Source organism: Pleuronectes platessa, chromosome 15 (assembly GCF_947347685.1).
Source record: "Pleuronectes platessa chromosome 15, fPlePla1.1, whole genome shotgun sequence".
Taxonomy (NCBI): Eukaryota; Metazoa; Chordata; class Actinopteri; order Pleuronectiformes; family Pleuronectidae; genus Pleuronectes; species Pleuronectes platessa.
In genome coordinates, this window is record NC_070640.1 from 9,975,020 (window position 1) to 9,996,921 (window position 21,902).

Consider the following 21,902-nt stretch of genomic DNA (forward strand, 5'->3'; position numbering starts at 1 on the left):
TTTTGAGGACACATGGATTGCTTCTAGCTGCAGAGATTTGTAATATTGTGGCTGTCAAAGTAAAAGTGAGACAAATGAGGCTGATGCTCCGGGCTGATCAGCGGTGCACTGGGTTTGCTGTGCTTGTGTCTGGGGTGTGTGCGTGTGTTTCTGGTGTGTGTGTGTGTGTGTGTGTTTCTGGTCAGACAGCGCATGTGTGAATATAGGTAGCCACGGTGCTGCTGCCACCTACTGGCAGAAACATCACTCTCTGTGTTCATGAGACCATGTGGAACAGATCCTGAACATTTATACTGACACATTTAATTTGAAACAACAGTAAATAAATAAGTACTACAGTGACAAAACTCTAGGTGAGAACCAATCACAGATCACAACTCTGACCATTCTCTTCTTGGGAGCCATTTTGACCATTTTAGTAGCATGTTTGTTTCTAGAACTCCTCAGCCAGGCCAGGATTCTGACATTTTGACATGTGGCTTGTAAAAAAAAAAAATGCCTGTTACTCATACATAACAAGCTGCTGCAGCACAGGAGTCAGACAGAAGCAAGTTGTAGCAGCACACAGGCGGTTGTCCCACCCACCACATTTCTCCCTTTCCTTTCAGGAGAAGGGCCTATTGTAACACACACACACACACTTCTTGATATGCTGCGGCACTCCTACATGAGTAAGGAATGAGCAGGCTACTGTTGTGCAAACACTGCAAGTCCAACTATCGACAATATGCTTTTTAAATTTCAGGTAAAGGAATAAAAAAGATCTCAACCCAAAAGTTCAAACTTCCTCCACTAAAGTATTGTTTATAAAAATGGGACTAAGACTCTTCAGGAGGAACCAGGGCTCCTCTCCTGCTGAGTCGGCCTTTGTTCGGAGTTCAGTCAGTCCCACACCCACCTCCACCAGAATGTACAGTATGCAGGTCGCCGTTTCACCGACACAGAGACGATATTGTAGACAGACGATACAACGCGACTATTCAAGCCGGCAGAACAAACAGCTTGGCTAACATCCTGCCTGCATAGCCGGCCTTTACCATTTACATTCTATAGACTATACTGACTGCTTAAGCCTCTGTGTCAACATTGTGCTGGGCTATAGGATAACAAGCAGAAAAGCCTGGCACCAAAATGCTTTAGCGTACAGTATATATTCACAATGTATGTATCTTAACGTCCAGGAAAAGGCTGAAAAACATTATGTGTTGGAATTTTTAACGAATACAAAAAGTAAACTAGAGTGGCCGTCAATAGAGAGGTCAGCACATATAGATATCACTCCCCTAAATATATACCTAATTTCATATCATCAAGAGCCATGAATTATTCCCTGGGAACTTACTGATCAGGCATCCCAAAGAAAAATGTGTGTGTTCTTTCAATGAGCAACAGTAATACAATATGCAAAAGATGTCAACCTTTAATTACAAAATCCTTTAAAAAATAATTTTACGTTTGAATCTGAAGTCGGCTCTCTACATACTGCAAAGAAACAGCACAACAAAGAAGATTATAATAAACTTTTGAATCTTATATAACACCAACGCAGAATGTAAATGTGCATCTGTGTGGACTAGGACCAAACAACCCACGAGGATTCGAACAGACGATATTAGATAGAGCGTCTTCTTCTCTGAGCCACCGCTACACTACACATGCACCGAATGCAGAGGCTCTGTTTATCATCAAACATGGATGTTGGGACTGCAGACAGGCCTCAGCAGAAACGTCAGACGGTTGGAGGTTGCATGAGAAAGGGATTCATCACGAACGCTCTCCACTGCAGCGTAAACCTCAGCGTGCGTGTGGGCAGAGGGGATTACTGCCTAAAGCAAAGTTGTGATGAGCGAACCACAAGTTCCATAAAACATAGCATAATGTAAACGACGGACGAGTTGGAAATCTCTGCTTCTGAGTGGTGAAAGCAAAGAGTCGTGCGGCCTGTTAATCGCATTAAGTGCTGACATCTGGCTGTAAATTAAGAACATGATGTTATGAGATATTTGCTGATCAAAGCCAAAGGTCGGCTGATTTCATTGATTATATTATGGTTATTACAGCAGCCATAATTCCCCTTATTTGTGCAGTGAAAGATGCATATTTAATCTTGATGAAACGTCGTCATAGTTTTTGAGTGAAGTCAAATACCAAAGGAGAGACAAATACACTCTTATTCACTGCTCAATGTGAACGTAGCTGTATAATCTCCTTACTAGACGCTTAAAGAGGCTCAAGTGCAAGCTTAACAGGAAGCACAATATAACATTAATATTCCTAAAGAGCCTTAATGGTTTAAACCACAGGCTCTTTACAGCACCAGCTATGATCCCTCGGTGTGAAAACTCGAGACTGGATCATGATCCACACGGAACAGAGGTCTCACTGACAAAGCTGGGCTCCCGCGTGCAGTGCGGCCTTATCACTGTCAGCATCAGTGTGAGGTTTCAAGTACACTAGCAGCACTTAGCTCATGAATCCCCTGCTCATTGCTCCCAGCTCTGCTTGACAAAGGAACTATTTTCAGGAGCAGGACCAGGTAAGAGAGAGGGGCTTGAAACAGTTCGCACAAAAAGCCATTTTTCCCCAGGATAACGTAGGGAAAATCATTTAAAGCATCTCTGCAAGCTGGACACAAAAACAGTGCAAGTCCCAGATCCTGAGAGTTTCTGCACTGTGAAAACGAGGGTTCATAAAAAAAAGTGCAGTGACGACAGTCCTGGTGCCGGTGGTGGAGCGGTTATGGAAAAAGCCGGGAGGAGGGAGTAAGAGCATCAGGGTTAGGGGGGAGGCGTCAAGCGGGACCAGAGAAAAAACTTCAATGAGCCAGGCTTGTATATGATACATGATATCTGGACAATTGCAGTACATGTTAGTCTAAACTGACAGTATGTGGAATTACAGAAAGCTAATATATACGACAAATAGATCTTGGTTAGATGGAAATATTTAAGAAGGACATTTTTCACAAAAATCACCTCCACTTGGGAAGGATGCAAATTGTGCAGCAGTGCAAATTTGTACCACTTCATACCAGACTTAGTACTGGGAACATCCGCTCCCTCTTCACTCCTACTGGAGGAGGTCTGAAGAGCCAGTCTGGCCCAAAAGGCACCACACCAGCTGCCATCTCTCCACCCGCCAAACCAAACAGCCACACACACACACATACACTCACAGACGCACTAAAACACTGCCACACACAGAAATGGAAAATCTGATCTTAGCTGAAGTTTATTTTTGTTGAAATGAATGAAGCAGGCACGGTAATAATTTTTTTTTGCTTTCTACAATGAACTTTCCCTGGTAGTGAGGAGAGGGGGCATCACAGTGTTATTCATTTGCATTTTATACTTTTATTTTTGCATTACATTGTGCGTAGTGTATTTCAAATGTAGCTGGTTGAATGAGGTGAAGGGTAACACCCTCAATGAGTCTCATTCAATGATTTTGTTGTTTTGCCTAAATGCTAAGAGCTTTTCTCCAAATGTTTTATTGATGTAGAAAATCTATATCACTGCTAGAAAAAGTCACAATGATCCAGCCCCTCATCAATATCAACCTCATATTTGATTTTGACACAGAGGAAATTAAATTAAATTTATTTTACGACGGCCTATGTTCCATAAAAATAAAAGACTTTCATAATTTTAAACATCTGTACTAATTACACTGTACTTCCCGTCCAAAACTAGCTACTGGGTTTCAAACACATCTTAAACAGTTTCTTAGGAGTTTTCCACGCCCTCCTGCTCCCTCTCATTACCGCCTCGTTCTGCACTCATTCATCATTTCCCCAGAGAAGCCTGCACCTTTGTTACAAGCTCTCATTTACTGAGCTGTTCACATTGTGTTATGGTTTATTTTAATTATTCCGGCTGTAACTTCTGAAAGTTCGATACTACATAGCTTTTCATCACCTGCGGTTTTAAACTCATTTGTCGTTCATGCCTCCGCCTCTAACTTCTCCCTCATTACCTCTCGGTCTAAGCTGGCCTCTGCAGTGTGTGTGCGGGGGGGGGGGGGGGGGGGACACAGCAGCCAGAGAGAGTTTACGTCTATCGAAAGGAGCTGATGTTAGAGAATGAACACACAATGGCGAGTTGAACGCGGTTGCTGCAGGTTCCTGCCAGACAGAGCTCAGCTGACAGATAAAGACTGAGGGTGGGCTGCCGAGTTCAGGCAGGCACACAAACCGAAATGTGCAAACACAAACATGAAGAAGCATGTTAACGAATAGGACAGCTCCGCTTCTCTGCAGGGCTCAAATTAAAGTAACTGATGCATGCCCCCACTTGGCCGTGGCCTTGAAGCCACAGGCGGTGGAGATGGCCAAGATATGGAACAGATAGCTGATCTCTTTCACCAATATGTTCAGACAGGCAGCTCTGCTCCGTTTCTCACACTCCCGCTGCAGTGCCATAAATCAAAAACAGCCAAGCAGCGCAGCACTCTGCTTTCAAACTGCTCTGGAGTGTGCACACCAGACGGTATAAGACAAAAGAGAAAAAACAAAAAGCGTCTTGAACAGGACCTTGTTAGTTTTAGCTAACCTGTGGGAATGTACAATTAACTCAGTTTTTGTTTGGTTTTGTTCTTGTGAGTCTCAGATGTTTGTGATGCCCCCCCGGGTCATGTACGAACCTGGTGAACCTGGGCCGCGTGGTTTCGTTGGTAGTGAGCAGTGCAAACATCAGCAAAATGTAACCACTACTAGCACTGAAGAAATCACATGCATATGTGTGCTTCATTATTCTTGGCTGAATGAAAAAAAACTGCAATAATCCTTAAAAGGTTTCCTGTAAGTGGAGAGTGGGACGTAAAAGCCACCATAGAGACTGATGAGGGATTTAGTGCAGATGTGAGAAGTTAAGCCGTAGAGACCAGAAAAATATAAATTCTAAACTAAAATAACTCTCATAGCTGTGGGAAGGAGTGATAAAGTGCATACAGTAGAATTCAAAAGTTATAAAAATGACTTTTTAGGAAGAAAACCTACATGAACAAATTTAAGACTTAATCCCAATGAGATGAACGTTCCTCTCCAAGTCTGTTTCTTCTGCTTGTTCCCCCCTGACAATCCCAACAACTCTGGACATGACTATGAGATCATTGGCTAAGATGCATTTGCATGGAAAGAACCCACAGTGTGTCACGTTGAATAACAACAGTGGAAGCAAACGCGTCAAATTATCACCAAAGTTACACAGAAAAAACCTCCTTGCACCCCCACACACACAGAAATACCTGCCAGTAGATAGTATCTTATCTGTGTAGTCATAACCCAAAGTAATTCCCAGTTAACCGTGGACTGACTGCACAGAAGTCTATGTGACAGCTCACCAGCTACAGATTAAGCCACAAATAAATCCAGCTAATTTACTTTTCATTTAAAATTTGCATTCAGGAGAATTCATAAACATACGAAAAGTCAGTGGAGCCAATGTAAATGATTGAGTTAATTTCTTTTGAAAACAGGCAGAACAGCATTTTTTGAGAAAGTATGCCAGGTTGCAAACGTCCACAGAAAAACAAACAAGCACCAACACCCGTTACAGCATCAGATACCGCCGTGCAGCGTCATCACATTTTTTTGTTAATGGCAGATACTGCGATCACTGACATCACTAAAGCCTAACGTCACTTTAATCGCCTCAGAGGATGTGTGTGAGTGCAAATCGTTTCCATGGGGGGGGGGACATCAATCCATCTCCATCTCCGCGTCTGACATGCCTACTTAACAGCGCTGTCTGCTCACTGGTGCTGAGTCAACAGACCCTTTCCTAATGAAGCACCCCCCACCTCGCAACCTTCCACTACACACACTGTGCACCACGCCATTGAGGCTGATCTGAGCCTCATCAATACACTGGACTGGGTGGGTACCTGGACCTGCAAACTGGAAGAAGACAGAGTCACATGACCTCTGCCCCGTTTGCCGTGGCATCCAGGAAAAACACTGTCCTTAGAAATGCCAGAGGAATTAGAGGGGAATCAGGTTTGATTTTGAACTTGTTCTATTATCAGTAGTGAATCGGAGAATGTGCCAGCATTTCTAAGCTATACATCCAACCATCCATTAAATACACCACTGATGCTTTGAGGGGACAACACACAAAGATCAACAACCATTCACACTCACATTCAAACCTACGTTCAATTAACGTGACCCCCAACTGTCAATGGACTGTGGAAGCCAAAGTACCCGTAGTAAACCCTAGAAGACATGGTGAGAACATGTGAACTCCACACAGAGAGGCCCTGTCTGAACAGGCATGGTGATATAAGGAGAGACATTTGCATCGTTTGCAAATCTGCTTATGAATAAATTAATTATTTACAGGAATTTGACGACTGGGTGTTGTAGGAGAGTGACATAGCCCAGTTTGTTTCCTCAGTGCCCTGTGGATGTATATGTGCACATGCTGGTCTTACATAAATGCGTCTGCCGTGGTTCAAACTGCACGACCGGCTGATAAGAATGGAATAAACGGCTGTGATTTGATCTGATAGGAGAGTGTGAGAATTCGAGACTGTGTCCAAGGGTAGACCAACAGTGGAGGAGTTACCAGCAGCGTGTACAGTCATACAACCTGACAGACAAAACTTAAGCCAAGAAAACCATACTCATATCAAACTGATGCTAGTGTTTTGCTAATACAACATTATAATTTGCTGTTAATTTGTTGTTCGGCTGTTGCAGATTATATTTGCTCGTTACAGCTGCAAATGGCAATTATCTTAACAGTGCATTAACCTGCCACAAATTCCCTAAGCCTGCGTTTAAACCTTTATAAAACTACAGTTCATAACCCAAAGATTTGCAGTTTACAACCTAGCAAATAAGAAAATATAAACATTTAAGAAGCACGAAAAAGAGATTTGAGCCATTTAACTTTTCAATTTATTAAATGATTACCTCTGCCAAGGACGTCATGTTTCCCTTGCGGTTTGTTAGTTTATCTGTTAGTGTTACACAACAACTGCTGAACTGATGACTAAACTTGAAAGGATTCAGCATGGCTCAGGGAAGAACCCATGACGTGTTGGTGCATATCTGGGATCCAGGATTTTTTTTCCACTTCCTTTAACATTGTGAGATAAGACATGTTTGAATTAACACCAATTTCCCAGGGAAAGATGCATGGATCTAGATGAAAAAAGATCAGATATCTTTAAGTGTGTACAATTTGGTGCGTCTTTAAGGGGACTATGGGGTCTTGGTCGCATTTAACAGTATCACAGAATTTGTTTCCCACGACTGCTTCTACTAAAAAACCCTCAAGGCCCAATGCTTTCTTCTTATTGTCCCTCCACACACACAAAGTGGGGGCAGAGTGTGTATATATATATATATTGAAAGCTATAGGCCACTGAACCCGGCCATATGTACATGAAATAAAAGATCTCCCATGACCAACAGTGTAGCTTTAGCAAAGCAGCGTATGTGTCTGCAAAGCTCCAAAATAAGATAAGCAGGTTTTTCAATAAAACCCATCTCAGTTTTTCTTAAGGCAACTTTTCAACTTCTGCCCTTTTCCCTTCCACAACTCTTTCTCCACCCAACAGAATTCTTAAAAGACTCCCGGCACAGAAACACCAATTTCACCAACTGCTGCCACACAGAGTTGTTTTTCTGAATACAGTGGAAGGCTGTTAAAGCTATAACAACGCTCTCTTGAAATTATCTCAGTTTGAACCTTCGGGATCTATCAAATATAAAAGACACAAGGAGCCATGTGAGAATACAGTATAATTTAAGTGGGTGAAACATTCCAGCTTGTTCTTTCCTCCGGCATGAATAGGCCACCAAGTTTGGATTCCTCATTCATTGTTTCATACAATCGAGTTGGCAAGGCCGACAGGAAGTTCAGGGGAATCGCGCTGTCACATTCCCGGCATTCCAGAGGTGAGCACGGTGCGTTGCTCACAGGCTTGTCAGCAGAGGAGTTGACCCAACAAGCAAACAAGTCACCGGAGGGTGACGTGATCGAGTACTTTGTGTGTGAGTGAACGGAAGTCAAGTGAGATTGTAGACGGAAGCAGTGAGGTGAACAAATTTGTCAGGAAGGGAGTGAAGGGATGAAAAGTGTACTCTAGTGAAAACATGAATTAACTGGACAAAAGAGCAAAGATGTGAGTGAGAAAGTAATTGATAAGTAAGTAGTAATCAATTACTTCTGTCTGTTGGATCAGATTACATGGGGTTGTGATTGGATTGGAGTGGGATTGGACCCATTTATGCAACAGGCTGCACCTGCTGCTGTGGCAGTGGGGGGGCAGGGGGACGTGTCGCAGCTCCATCTTCGTGTATCGCGACCGAAACCATGGACGTCTGGACGGCGACTTCGGTTTTGGTTTGTGAACAGTTACAGCTCTACCCGATACGTTTGGTTTAATTTGGTCAAATGTCATGATTGACAGCCGAGACTTACTCATGATTGGTTGAGAGTGTGTATTCGACGGAACCTTGCTCCTGATCGCTGGATGAATGAACGGCTGATTCATAAAATGAGTAAGTCAGCGGTTGAGTCAAAGTTGTGACTCCTCAAACAAGGGATTGCTTAAAAGATAGTGTGAGTCAAAATAGTGGATAATCAAACTGACTGTATTTCCTCTGCTGTCGCGTGTTGCTTGAACCGACATGACGGTGTGTGCATGAACTTCATCATGACCGGCTAAACTGGTACTAGTCATACCTCTTTGGAAACCGAACCTCTTACGCCTCAGGGTACTACATCCATACTCCACATTACTCGCCGCACTATTTCATGTTTAAGTGTCTGTTGCTCAATCACAACGCCGGCCTCCAGGGGCATCCTGCTGATTTCCATACAGGCTACATGAGCATTTAATGGGAGGATTGGTCACTGCACAGACTTGCAGATACCATCATCATCACATGAAGACTGGATCACGCAACACATGCGTTTATCTACCGTTTGTACGAGAATTTCATATAAAGCCTTTGTTTTTCAGTCATGCAACAGATGAAATGCCTTGTGATTCACTGAAATACATATTGGGGAGGTTTTTTTATCCTCTTTTCTCCTTTCAGACAATTAGCTGCCCTGATGCAAGCAACAAGGACAAAAGATTCAGACACAGAATTCAATGCGTCTGCCAAGGCTCACCGATTGAGGAGGAGGATTTCTACAAACAACAGAAACTAAAGTCTTTGTCACCTCTAAAGAAGATACAAACATGAACTTTAAGAAAGCATTTTAGAGATTGCTTTCTAATCTTGCTTTTTAAGATTTGGCTTTTGTTGCAAATCAATGCTTTTGCACCAAATGTTCTTTAACAAATATAAAAATAAATAAAGAAAACTAATCTTATTTCCAGCCTTATCCATTCATCAAGGCGAAGGCAACGATTAACAATAAAAGCCAAAAGGTTTAAGTTCTCCAATGCTTTGTATTTATCTGGGGAGATTTTTTTTCGAAAACACCTTTTAGATGATTTAATACCGAATTGCACCTCAAGTTTATATTCCTGGAACATGCAAGTACAGACGGAGGTAATTTAAAAAAATGAGAGCTGTCCCTAGACATTCAATGCATTTGAATTGTAGATCTAATTCTGAGTGACTGCGTGATAAAGCACAGTGATGACTAAGCAGAAGAAAGTCCTTTTTATTATTTCCAGCCCAATTTCATTGTTCTATTGTGTATAAGAAAGAGAAATTAAGTTGGCTTGGCATCAGTCTCTAAGACAATAATGTTGTCAGTACAGGACCTAATGGCAAACATTGTATGTCCATGACTTTTTAATTACGTATACAAAGTTGGTTCCACCTACAATAGAATTATTCTGAATATCAAAAGAGTAGGTAGGCTGCGTGTGAGGCATGGGTAGGGAAAGAAGGATTATGATTAAACTCAATCAGGAAAAAGACAATACTCCAGGTCAAAATATCATTATAGCATCTAATGTAGCCAAAAATAAATCATAGCTGCTTGCATAAAGGTGCTCAAACAATGTGTGAATTGTTTGTACTAAATAGATGATCCAACATCCACAAGGGGACAAAAGGACCATATTCTCATGGACTGTTTTCCAATCAACTTTCTCATTACTCAAAGTAAAGAAAACTTTAAATCACAGTTTGAAATGTCCTTTCCTTTTAAATTATTATTTTTTTTAATTAAAATGTAACACGCTCCTGCAACATTGGCCCCCTGGTTTTGTTTAGAAAGTGTGGAGGTGTTGGGGTAACGGGCTGAATGGGAAGCGGAGGATGGACGACCGTCAGCCACCCGGGGTTTGTGTTGTGATGTGGATAGTGACTCAGTGTTTCCACAGTGGGATCTGCCAAAGGGGCCTCCCACAGCACTGCGCTCCAGACTCGATCCCACTCCATAGCAGCAGCTGGCAGCCGCCCAGCTTCAAATGGACGTGACAAGACAGTTGATACCCGCTGTCAAATCCGCAGCTAGTTAGGGTCGGCAGTTATCCTTCCCTGATCCACTCGTGACAGATGAATTCATAATGACGAATACTTTGGTGTGTTTGATGAAGCAGATATCATTTGTGGAATGTAAAACAAACTGGCAGACTTGGAACAAACAGCCACAGATTAACCAAAGATCAACCACAGAGCTCCCTGGGCTATAATACCCTATTTGACTTCAAAAACCTGGCTTTAAATCTCAAGTATTTCCCTATGGCACTGAATGGAGTATTCATAACTAAATGAGCAACAATCCAAGTTGAAACATACAGAAATAATAAAAGATGAGATCTAGTCAATTGAATATCGTTTTTGTTTGGGACATATAAACTTTTTTTATGCTGGGAACTTTGTGGTGGGCATTTGCTGCTGTCCTATTCTATCATTTCCCCAGCTCACTAAATCCTGATTTGTAAATGTACTGTGTCTGTTATAGCTCTCACTTTTTATTTGCAATGTGAGAGTGATATTTTAATATGTATCCTGTATTGACCAGTTAGAATTCAAAAGTTCCAGTGAACAAGTATAACAGTCTTTCTGAGGTGATGGTCACATTCAGCTAGACCTATTTAGCATGTCCTATTGACCCATCAGTAAACTAAGCTAATGCTTTTACTCTATGTGACTTGTGTTCAAATGAATCCACACAAATGACATCTTGAATTCGTCAAAATTTGATGATTGCTGCTCAAAAAAGCTTTTTGTGGTCGTACGCACACACAAGGTTTCTTGGCCTTCACAAAGGTTCAGTGTGTGAGACCCGAGGAGAGTTGTTCTTTTACGATGGTTCAAGGTCAGAAACAGGTCATGGCTGCTAATGATGTGCAGCCACACACAAGAAAAACAGTAACTGAGCCAGAATCTCTCCTCGGGCTAAAGAACTTAAATAATACAGTATATACAAAAGCCTACAGATTCTTATTCCATGAAAAACATGTAAAGGGCAACACTTTCAGAAACAAGAAGACTCAAACCATGTAAATGTAGCTCGTTTCACATTGACTGGTCAAGCTATATTAGGGCAGGTACTCCTTATGTCTCGAGTCTGCTTATAAAGAAATTACAAATTATCGATGACTCAGAACAGTCCGACACCATTAACTTACTGAAATGGACAGAAACAGGAAACAGCTTCTTAAAGAGCTACATCAGTATTGATTGGTAGATGTGAATAAGTCATGTTTGTAAATCACTTCATATTATATTAGAGTGTACCACCACCTTACATCACGCAGACCAGTCACACACACACACACACACACACACACACACACACACACACACACACACACACACACACACACACACACACACACACACACACACACACACACACACACACACACACACACACACACACACACACACACAGTGGAAATTATGCAGTCAAGGAGACAGACACAGAAGAGCAGTTTTAAACTTTGCTCTTCAAAGTCCTGACTCATCTCTACAGACCACATAAGTCAATGTCAACAGCTCAGACCCCCGGAGGGAGCACGTGCAGTAACCTTGCGGAGCTCTTGTTTTTTTGTTGTTGATTTTTTCACCGGCAAAACAAAGAGGTAGCTCGAAGTTTAAATTAGGATCGGTTCATTTCCCTCGTGTATCAGCACTGCTTGGCTACCGTAAGGAATGCTGCTGCTGCTGTTGACTACAGGCCGGTCTCTGAGGGATTTACAGCCTACGGTGTTTGGAACCTACATACTGCCTGTGCTCTACTGAACCCTCGCCATACAGGGAACATGTTTTATTACAGTAGCAACAAAGAAAAGTATTCAAAATCCTGAAGGACAAAAAAAAATGCAAGGGCAAGAAGCCACATGTGTAACACTGAAACTGCTACTTTTCATCTTAAGTGTGTCCATTAAGTTTGGAAGTCTGTGAGTTCGGTGAAGTCAAAGACCTTTGGACTCAGCCGAAGACAGCATTTGTGCAAGAGACCTGAAGAAAAGGTCTGACATACCAGAAACCTAACCATTGTCTGAAAAGCTGCTTTTAGAAATGCACTGAAGTTAAGATATCCTTCCTGACATTTTCTGGAGGGGCTGTTTCCACATCTCTTCCTGACAGCTCAGCAATAAAAAGTGCAATTGAGCTCACGTGCGAATAAAATACAAACATCTCCAGAAAGTTCACAGCCAGGAAGTGATGATGATTCTAATATACGAAGGAAGTGAAACTGTAAATACAAAAATGTCAGAATGAAAAAGATGTCCCATACACGTAGAAGACGCCAAAGAAGATGTTGACTTGGAAAGAACAAGATTCTTCTGGCAATTAGAGCCAAGGAAGAAATTTGGGGATGGTAATGGACTCTGTCGTAATTCTAATTAAAGTGCTAATGTGCTTTTTAGTGACGAACCATAAATCATCCAGCCACAAACTGTTACATTTCAGACAAACATTCAGATCTTGACACGAATGTACTTTAAACACAATCATTACAGCTCTCCAACAAACAGGCATAGAGCTGGAAGCAGCTGCTGCCTTCCTTTTCTCACACACACATTCCTGACCAGGTTTGGAAGCTCATAAAAGTGCTTTAATAAGAGCACAGTGGCTACAGGTTCTGCTGCTTCTCTGCCTTTTTCTGTTCTGAGAGACAGAGACCCAAACAAGACTGAAGGACTGCTGGTGCCCTCTGGAATAGAGACGATTTCAGGACATTTTATAATCAAATGTGTTAATTTATAATGGATGTAATCTTTAGATGTGTTTCAGTTACGTCCTGCTCCAGCACGCAATACTTTCATGGTCCCTGGATTGCTCTCAGGGATTCACACCGCTGATGTTTCCCTGCTTAATGCTGTTCATCTATGGAAATGCACCAACCAGGGGCCTTAGACCAAAAAGTCAAGGTCACACCATCATTGGCTGACTAGAACGTGCAAGGTGAGCCCCCCTGTAGCATCAGTCTGCATTTCCTACAAACAGAACAGGTATCAGCTGACGATATCGGCCTGTTCACCAGCTGCCCAGTTTGAAATGTAGCCCCACGCACACACACACACACACACAGTAGCACATTGATGTGTAGGTAAACATGCATGCACACAGGGAACCCTGGGGCTTCCGGGCTGTGAGGTTTGCCGTACCAACAGGAAAATGCTGACGTGTTTACATTCAAACAGTACCCAGGGAGACAAAGCCTGGCTGTTGTTGTGGTCCGCTGTGTGAATGAGGGACAAAACAGGTTTTAGAAAGCCAGGCTATTAGAGACCTGTTATTTCAAGTGGTGCCATTTCACTAACAAGCTGAAAATTAAACCTGTGATGTCAAGTGTGAGGCTAAGCATGATTAAGGCAGTTTAACGAGCCACAGCTAAAGTAAAGGATTAACCGAGTAAACACAACTGACTCAAAGTCAGTGGAGCTGCAACTAATGGTTGATTTTATGATTCATAAATCTGAACTGCTTTGGTGCTTAGTTTATTAGTGCTAGGGGAAAAGGTTTCCAGAGCCCAAGGTTATGTCTTCCGATCGTGTATTTGGTCTAAACAAAAGTTAAGAATGACCTGGCCTGCAGCCATGATGGAGGCCCTGAATAAAAATGATATCATGCTAATGCTAAGCATGTATGGTATATAACGATAGCCAAAGTGTCTCCACTTCCTCGCATTGCACAAAGATTAAGCCAATATATAAATACAAGATGTTGTTCGGAGTCTGTGCAGTGGCGATCGGGTTATCAAAGCCCACACCACACACCCAGCTTCATAAAAAGGAGCATCGACTTCAGGTGTCAATCATAATGTCTCACTTTGTTTTTATATCATCTAATAATTAGAAACTTATACCAAAAACTAAAGTGTCATTCAGTTAGGTACACTCTGTATATCTGCTGTGCCCAACAGTCCCCTTTTGAAACAACATCTATCATCAACAATCCCTAGACCCACAATGTTATTTGGATCTGCACACATCCACTAATATCAGTCCCTTAAATATACCATTATTTAAATCAAGATTCATGAATTATTCTCAGAGAAATCAACAATCATAAAAATCACATGGGTTCCTGTCTGACCCGTAACACATCCTACCATGTTCTGTGATAATCCGTCCAGTAGTTTTTGAGTTATCCTGCTAACTAACAGAAAAACAAAGAAATGCTGATAATCTGTGCAGAGGTAACGAAAACAAAAATACTCCAGTGTGATAAAACTAAAATGACACAAATAATATTTCAGACAAATTTATTTAGCGTGTAGTTGGCCTGTTGGTGGCAGTAGATGCAATATCACAGCCTCACCAAAAAACAAACAATGGAACTCATTTTTGTCATTCATAGAGCAATGCTGCTAAAACGCCAAACGCAAATCAAATCCAAAAACCTCCTGTTCTACACAAGCATTAATCTGACCATGAACTGTAGAAACTCTTTTCCATCTGAGGCATTCACATCGGTGCCAGGTTTTCATGAGTTTCCAATTATTAAATAATCATTACATTTGTTAGAATTCAATATTGTCTTTTAGGTATCCCATATACAGCAAGTCTAATCTGCCAAACTATGCGACTTAAAAACATCAGATCTATTGTAAACATGGGCTTAGGGTATCGCTGAGCACGAGAGCTGGGTAACATGTTGACGGCCTTCACTGTTTCAAATGGCAAACACAGAGGAGCGTGGGACTGTTCTTTTCAGTAGGTTACAGCATGTTTTTAAAATAGTGTCACATTTCCCTTGTGCTGTTTCTCAGGCTTCAGCAGGCATCTGAAATACACACAACTGGGGGAAACTGGTGTCACAGATCTCTGAAACCAACAACCACAGACCATAGAGCGGAGACGACAGAGAGCCGGCTCACTAAAACGTGAGTCACTGCAGTTTTTTATCGTCTGTGCGCCAGTCCAGAGGCCCTTCACTTGAGTTAGGAGTGGCCTTTATTGGACCCACAACGAGAGCTTTCACTGGCCTGGGTCAAGGGGAAGGCTGCGTTTATTCGCCCATTCAAACACAAACAAACACACAAACACACTGTCCTCCACAGTGTCTGATTCACACACAAGCGCCTCTGTATCCTTTTAATTCCAGCCTCTCTCTCTCACAACCCTGCACTCTGTTGGCACATTCATGTGTGTTGATGTTGGTACTGGCGTGCGTGCGTGCTTCTTGAGTATGGGAGTGTCTAGTAGGTGTGTGTGTGGTTGTGCTTATACGTCATACTGGATTTATTGAAACTTGACTGGAAAAATGAAAAACTCAGTGTGAGGATGTGTGTAGATACTGTATCTCTGCTTTTGGTCAAAAACCGCAAATGTGCAATGTCCAAGTATGTTGGAAATCCAAGGTGACGGAAAACAACAAAGATTTTTTGTTGTAGACTTGGAAGTGAAATTTTATCGAGGTTCCGCCAATATAAACGACTTGTTCTCAGCTGTTCAATATTGACATTGTTTCCCATTTTTTTAGCATCAGACACAAAAGACAGATATCCTTTTGAGAAAAATGCATTAAACATGCGCTTTGACTTTTTAGTTTGGTCCACGTCCGTTCGGCTAACATGGAGAAGTGGGGTTTGAAACCTATACTTTAACCAACCACCTTGGCTCCACTTTTTGTGAACCAACAGTGCTGATGAAACATGGTTACGTTTTGAGAGATAAAATATGACTAAAACAATACTCAGTCACTTAAATTATTCTTATTCAGTCATGAATAGTTCAGGTTTCTGAGTAATGTAACGTTATGACGTGAAGCTGAGTTTGAACATCCAATCCACAGCACTTCAAACAGCTCTATGTTCAGAGTGACATCAGCACTGCATGAAAAATCACACCTTCCTCACTCATTTCACACTGGTTCAGTACAATGCACATCCTGCTGCACAGGGATCTGCTGGCAAAAAAAAAAAAGTTGGGCCTGGCTCAACTTTCATCCACGCGCTGACTCTGCCAATGAAATAGAAGTAGGCTAACATTTCTGGTACGTTAAATTCAAAACAAGAAGAGCATAATAATGCCATTCTTTACAATTGTTGAAAACAAAAGAAACTGTTGCTTTGATTTTTCCAGAGTTATAAAATCCTGATTGGCAGCATTTTCTTTTTAAAAAGGAACTCCACCAACTTTAAAATTCAAAGTCTGTTCACAGGTTTAGGCCACCGCTGTCTTGTGTTTCCAGAGGGAGCTGCATCAAGTCTGATAAATTCAGTCATGAAGCATCACCTGAGAAATGAAAACAAAATCAGAGCGTGGAACCTCTGTGTCCTGCTCCTGTCGATCTGTCAGTGGTTGAGTTGCATTGTGGGTAATGTAGGTCCCAGTAGGAAAAAGGACGAAAACCTTGTGCAATTGAAAAGACAATATCTCTGTTTCTGCTGCAGCGGTTGTGGTGCTTTTATTTCTTTTTTTTTTTTAAATCTGATCTCCACACTTTTGTATCAGTGTAAAGCTAAATCAATCTGTTTCTGACTAACTGTCAAAAACATGGACGTGTTAATAAAACTTTGAATGTCTGGGTCATATTAAATATTCTACCCTTCTTGTGTTTGCAGTTTAAACATCTTCTCTGTATTAGTCATGCTCGACACGTTCCCATTGTGTCACTGACATTTCTTGAACAAGCATCAATAACCACAAACAAATATACAAACTGCAAACCTGTGGCACGCTCCACCAAGCCATGCTGACTCAACCTCGTCCACATTACTTCTGACAAATGGGACAAGGCTTCAGATCAACGATAACTTTCTTTTTCTGAACATGGTGAGTTATGGTCTGTTTCAAATTATTTTCCTCCTCTGTATTGCAATAAAAACACACACACACACACACACACACACACACACACACACACACACAGGTGCTCTATGACATGTAATGAGACCCGGCTTGTGTAGTTTTCCAACTTTTCTCTCAAACTCTCGCTTGCACCTCACAAAATAAGCACAACCTCACTCCCCCTCTCTATTACTTCTGCCTCCTGCCAACTCTCTCACGTTTGATTTGAAGTTAAACTGCCTCTGCCGGGCTCTCATCTCATCCTCTTGGCCCAGCTTCCTACTCAGTGTTGCTGTCTCCAATATTCTCAGTTTGAGCACCCATATATATTCGACTTCTCACCTCTTTCTCAGCCATCCCTTTTCAATACCCGTTTCTGTCTCCTATCACTTCGTTTACGACGGCTCTTATTTGCTTATAAATGATCACGCTTTCGAAATGTCAGGAAGTGTCACCGTGTGAGTTTCACATGAACAGCTGCCTAAGCCACAAGTCTGACAGCAAGGTGAGACAGTGAGAGGAAACATAAACAAAACAAGTTTCTTCATTATGTAATCCAGAGGATGTCATGTGTTGTGTATACAACCCAAACAGGAAATGCTTACTTTTTAATAATGTAATTAGGCCATATCGTGATGAAGTAATCAGTTAAACCATTTGATGACAGGTGAATAATTTGTAGTTTGGTCATTAGTTTAAAAAAGCTGTCTCTTATGGTACTGGTAGAAAAAGTTGATGTATTACTACATTTACAATTAACTTCATAGTGATGTCATGATGATGTAATTCCTACCATATTAACATAAAATATTTAACTATCGGTATAGCTGTGGGTTTTCTCTGTTTTATACGATCCAGAGATTTTGTACTGTCATTTTCATACTTCTTTGTTTATTCTTCCTGACATCACCTAGCCCTAACCCAAATTAGTTTTTCAGACGAAAAATACTTTTGTTCAGCTCCGATAGTTAACCATCTTGATTGAGACCCTCCCCAGCTGTATAAATAGTTGCTTTGTACACACACAAACACACGGATGGCACGCAGGGTTAATATACTTCAATCATGGTACATTTATCCTTTATCTAACAGACAAATGAGCCAAACGAATCTGGATGCATCAAAATGTCATTGTTATCCTACAAGACCCAGATATTTTTGAATGCCAAGTTCAAATTATCACTATGTGTCAAATGAAACTTTGGTTATGTACAACCAATGTTAGAGACAGGTAGAGACATACAATCGACTTATTTTGTAGTCTGATCGATTCATTCATGCGTCTCCTTTAAATAGGACACTGCTATATACCTTCACACTTTGAAGATGAGCCTTCGGGCCTCTGTCAAGACAATATTGTCGAACTGGTTTTCGCCTTGGCTGTGTATGAACTTGCATGTTTGGACACATCTCAATAAATTCATAGGAATGTATTTAAATATGGAACAAACTAAGGCAGCGTGTGTAGGTCTTAAACTCGACAACGCAGCTGCATTTCTTTGCATTCATTCTATGTTACAACCGTTCAAAAGCTCTCCATGAAGTCATGAGTACTAAATATGTGACATGGTTTCTGTGACTGGAATCAAACAATAATATGCAAATTATATTGACTTTGTTCCCAAAATAAGGGAGGGCCGATATGGAAAAATAAACATGACATAATTTTAATATATAATTAGTATCTGTGTCAATCTCAACTGGAAGTACAACACAGCCAAACTAAGGCCGTCATATTTTCATGGCATTCTCAAGAACTACACAAATATCTCACTTACTGTTTCGGTGTGTTGTTTAGATAAATGCTTGGCAAGGGTCACCAAATAAAGCTTTTATATTCCGCTCAGCTGAAACCATGATTTCAGCACAGAACACTTTGGATAACCTGCACTCGGCCGGTTTGTCTTCATTCAACTGTAAAAAAGTTTTGTACCCAAACAGTCCATCAACCATGAACCCATCTACATGACCATCTACTAACTTCATGTCAAGAGACACTATTCTAGAGCATAGACAACTAATTGATTAACTGATTAAAAACTTGAACATCATACGTAACATACAGTACATATTAGCTGGAATGTTTCTGTGACCAATCAAACCCCGGGGATGAAAATACCTGTTTTCTAAAGACTAGTTTCAGGCTCTACTCCTGAGGAGGGCTGGCCCTGCTGTCAGCGTGTTGACTGTCACTGTTATAAACTGCAGCGGAGAGTATTTAAAGTATTCTGTATCAACAACACTGTGACGCCCCCCCAGGGCAACATTGGGAACAGGAAAGTAATGCTGAAGTGGAAGCAAACATACAGGTCAACCTATTCCTGATAAATTCCCTCAGTCCCTCGGTGACCTACATCTTCCTCCTTGAGCAGCAAACCAAACCTGAGGCCAAAAGGTTTCAATTTCACATTCAAGCTTCAGAGGTTTTATTTCACTGGATGACTTCTCGCTTATAGAAAGCAGAAACACAGTTTTCAAGTAAATCTGTTCGTCTCCCATTTACAACGAGAATTTTTTATTTGACTATCTTTTTTTTCAGTGCAAATCCTGCTGAGAGAATTTTCAAAAAGAAGAAGATGTGGACCAAAGGGCTGTGCAGCGACATAAACGAGAAAACTCTGACACCTTCTGAGCCGTCTGTGCAACCGGCACCAAATAAACCTGTAACCGGGGCAACTGGCAAAAAGTGAATTTTTATAAAGTATGATACTTTCACTCAAAGCTGGTGAACAGCGTCAGCATGTAGGAAACCACCCTCTTTGGTTACTTCTGCTGAATCACACAGCCTCTTTTGAATGACGGTTCTTTGCATACTTGACAGGAACATCGCTTCGACCACACACTGGCCTCCGTCCCCTGCTCTGTTCTGCTCTCCTCACAGAAGTTCAGCCGCTCACTTACAAAGCAACACGTCACCACTTAACCCTGTGTTTCCTCCCCTGCGGCTTTGCAATGGCTGGTATTCTCGTAAATGTCCGATATGCACGTGGTGCCGCCAAAACCGCCGTAAATCACCCGGCTAGATTTGTATCCTGTCACCACCGGAGCGTCTGGACAGCACTAAGAAAAGGTGAGGCATGGAGGGCAGCGCCGCACGGAAAACCAGAGACACTGGGAACGGTTGACTGGGCATAAACCCTGCGGTGGGAGAGTGAGATTACCCAGAAAGCCAAACATCTGGAGGGTAGACAGACGTACCTACAGCTCGTCTGAAAATGTACCTTCCAAAAAATTAAGCAGACTGTTTCCACTTAAATATAATCTCAATCAAGGACGAGGGAGAAAGCAATTCACCTGATTTGACCAAAACCTTAATTGCACTTTAGTTATACAGTTGGTTTTATAATAATATTCTCAATAGGCCTGCAATTTTATATCAAAATGGCCATAGTGATTTCCAAGGGTATATCCCCTCAACAATCATATATTCACTATCATACAGTGTGTAATATAGAAGTTAATGAGCCAGCAAATGTTTCCCTAAAATATTAATCAGTTATCTTGATTTACTATATATTATTTAAACAATTATTTAATTAACAATTGACTCTTTTTCCTCTTAATAACAATATAACCATCAGGTGAATTAATATTGTTTCCCCCCAAAAAATCAACTCATGCTACATGTAAATAACCAGCTCCCAGTACACAACCCAAACTTTAAAAAAAAATCAATCAACTACATTTCACAAAATGTGGAACTATACCTTTTTCAATTTCACTTCCGCTCCCAACCTGACTCATTCAGGCTCCTTTCCACTGGGTCCCCAAGTATCAGTTTGACAAGGTCAGCACTCATATAAGTATCTAAAGACCACAACTAGACAAACTAAAGAGAAGTGGATGTGGCAGAACTCAATGCAGCCACTGAAACTGAATTGTTGACAGCAAACGATCATGCCAGCCACTTTCACTTCTTTTTCTTCTTCTATGTCCAGTGATGTCTCACCTAACTGTAATTGGTCCGAAAGTCCTAACGTTCCCACGGAGTATTTACACACTGCAAATGATCCGAACCATGGTTTGGTTGACCCTTCCAAAACCACCTCTTTTGGTCTGACTAAGCTTTGACTCACCTTTCAAACTTGATTTAATTTGTTTATGTTAGGAAACTAAACTGAGAAGTCAGAGGGTCCAGACCAAGCAAGGTGTGAAAGTAACTTTAATACAACTTTTATCAGTCTCATATTTGTCTAGTTTCCAGTGTTGTTCAATGATTTATTAAGAATTTCCATCTTATTCCGTTCTTCTCAGTTCGAGATAAAATAGTTACTCGATTAGATTTTATTGAGCGACTGCCAGGTGACGTGTTCATCTGCAGGTTTGTTTGAATCAGTGGGGAGAGGTTCAGTCATCTTGTCTGTGTATATGTGATGGTCAGCAACCTTGAGCCTAGGGAGACTTTCATGGCTAATGCTCATGAATCATGAATAACTGCGTGGAAACATTTCACCTTGTTCGTCTCCACCTCTGCTACATTCATGCTGCGGTTACTTCTGAAGAAGAAACAGGGAGTGGACAGAATCCTAAGAATCATTTTCCACTAAATTCCGGAAAATAACACCTAGTTTAAAACTTAATCAAAGCACTAAACACCATGTGACTCACAGATCTGCCTCTTGCTGTGACTGTGCCATATATTTGTGGATTAAACACAGTTTTTATGGTTTATCCACGCGTGCACAACTGCCCTCTGTGAAGGTGTGAAAGAGGCTTTCTCCCTGCCA

The 21,902-nt window shown here is 41.4% G+C and overlaps 1 protein-coding gene across 3 annotated transcripts in view; it reads right to left on the minus strand.

Moving 5' to 3' along the window:
- rapgef6 (Rap guanine nucleotide exchange factor (GEF) 6) overlaps positions 1-21,902 on the minus strand; it is a 129,845-nt gene that overhangs the window by 105,821 nt on the left and 2,122 nt on the right. Inside the window, exon 1 of one of the 3 annotated variants that reach the window (XM_053442014.1) lies at positions 17,518-17,592. The exons of the other annotated variants lie outside the window; for them this stretch is intronic. Within the exon in view, the coding sequence (XP_053297989.1) occupies positions 17,518-17,532 (15 nt within the window). The 5' untranslated portion in view covers positions 17,533-17,592. Of the gene's footprint in view, positions 1-17,517; positions 17,593-21,902 lie in introns of those variants that run through there. 3 annotated transcript variants of the gene reach the window in all.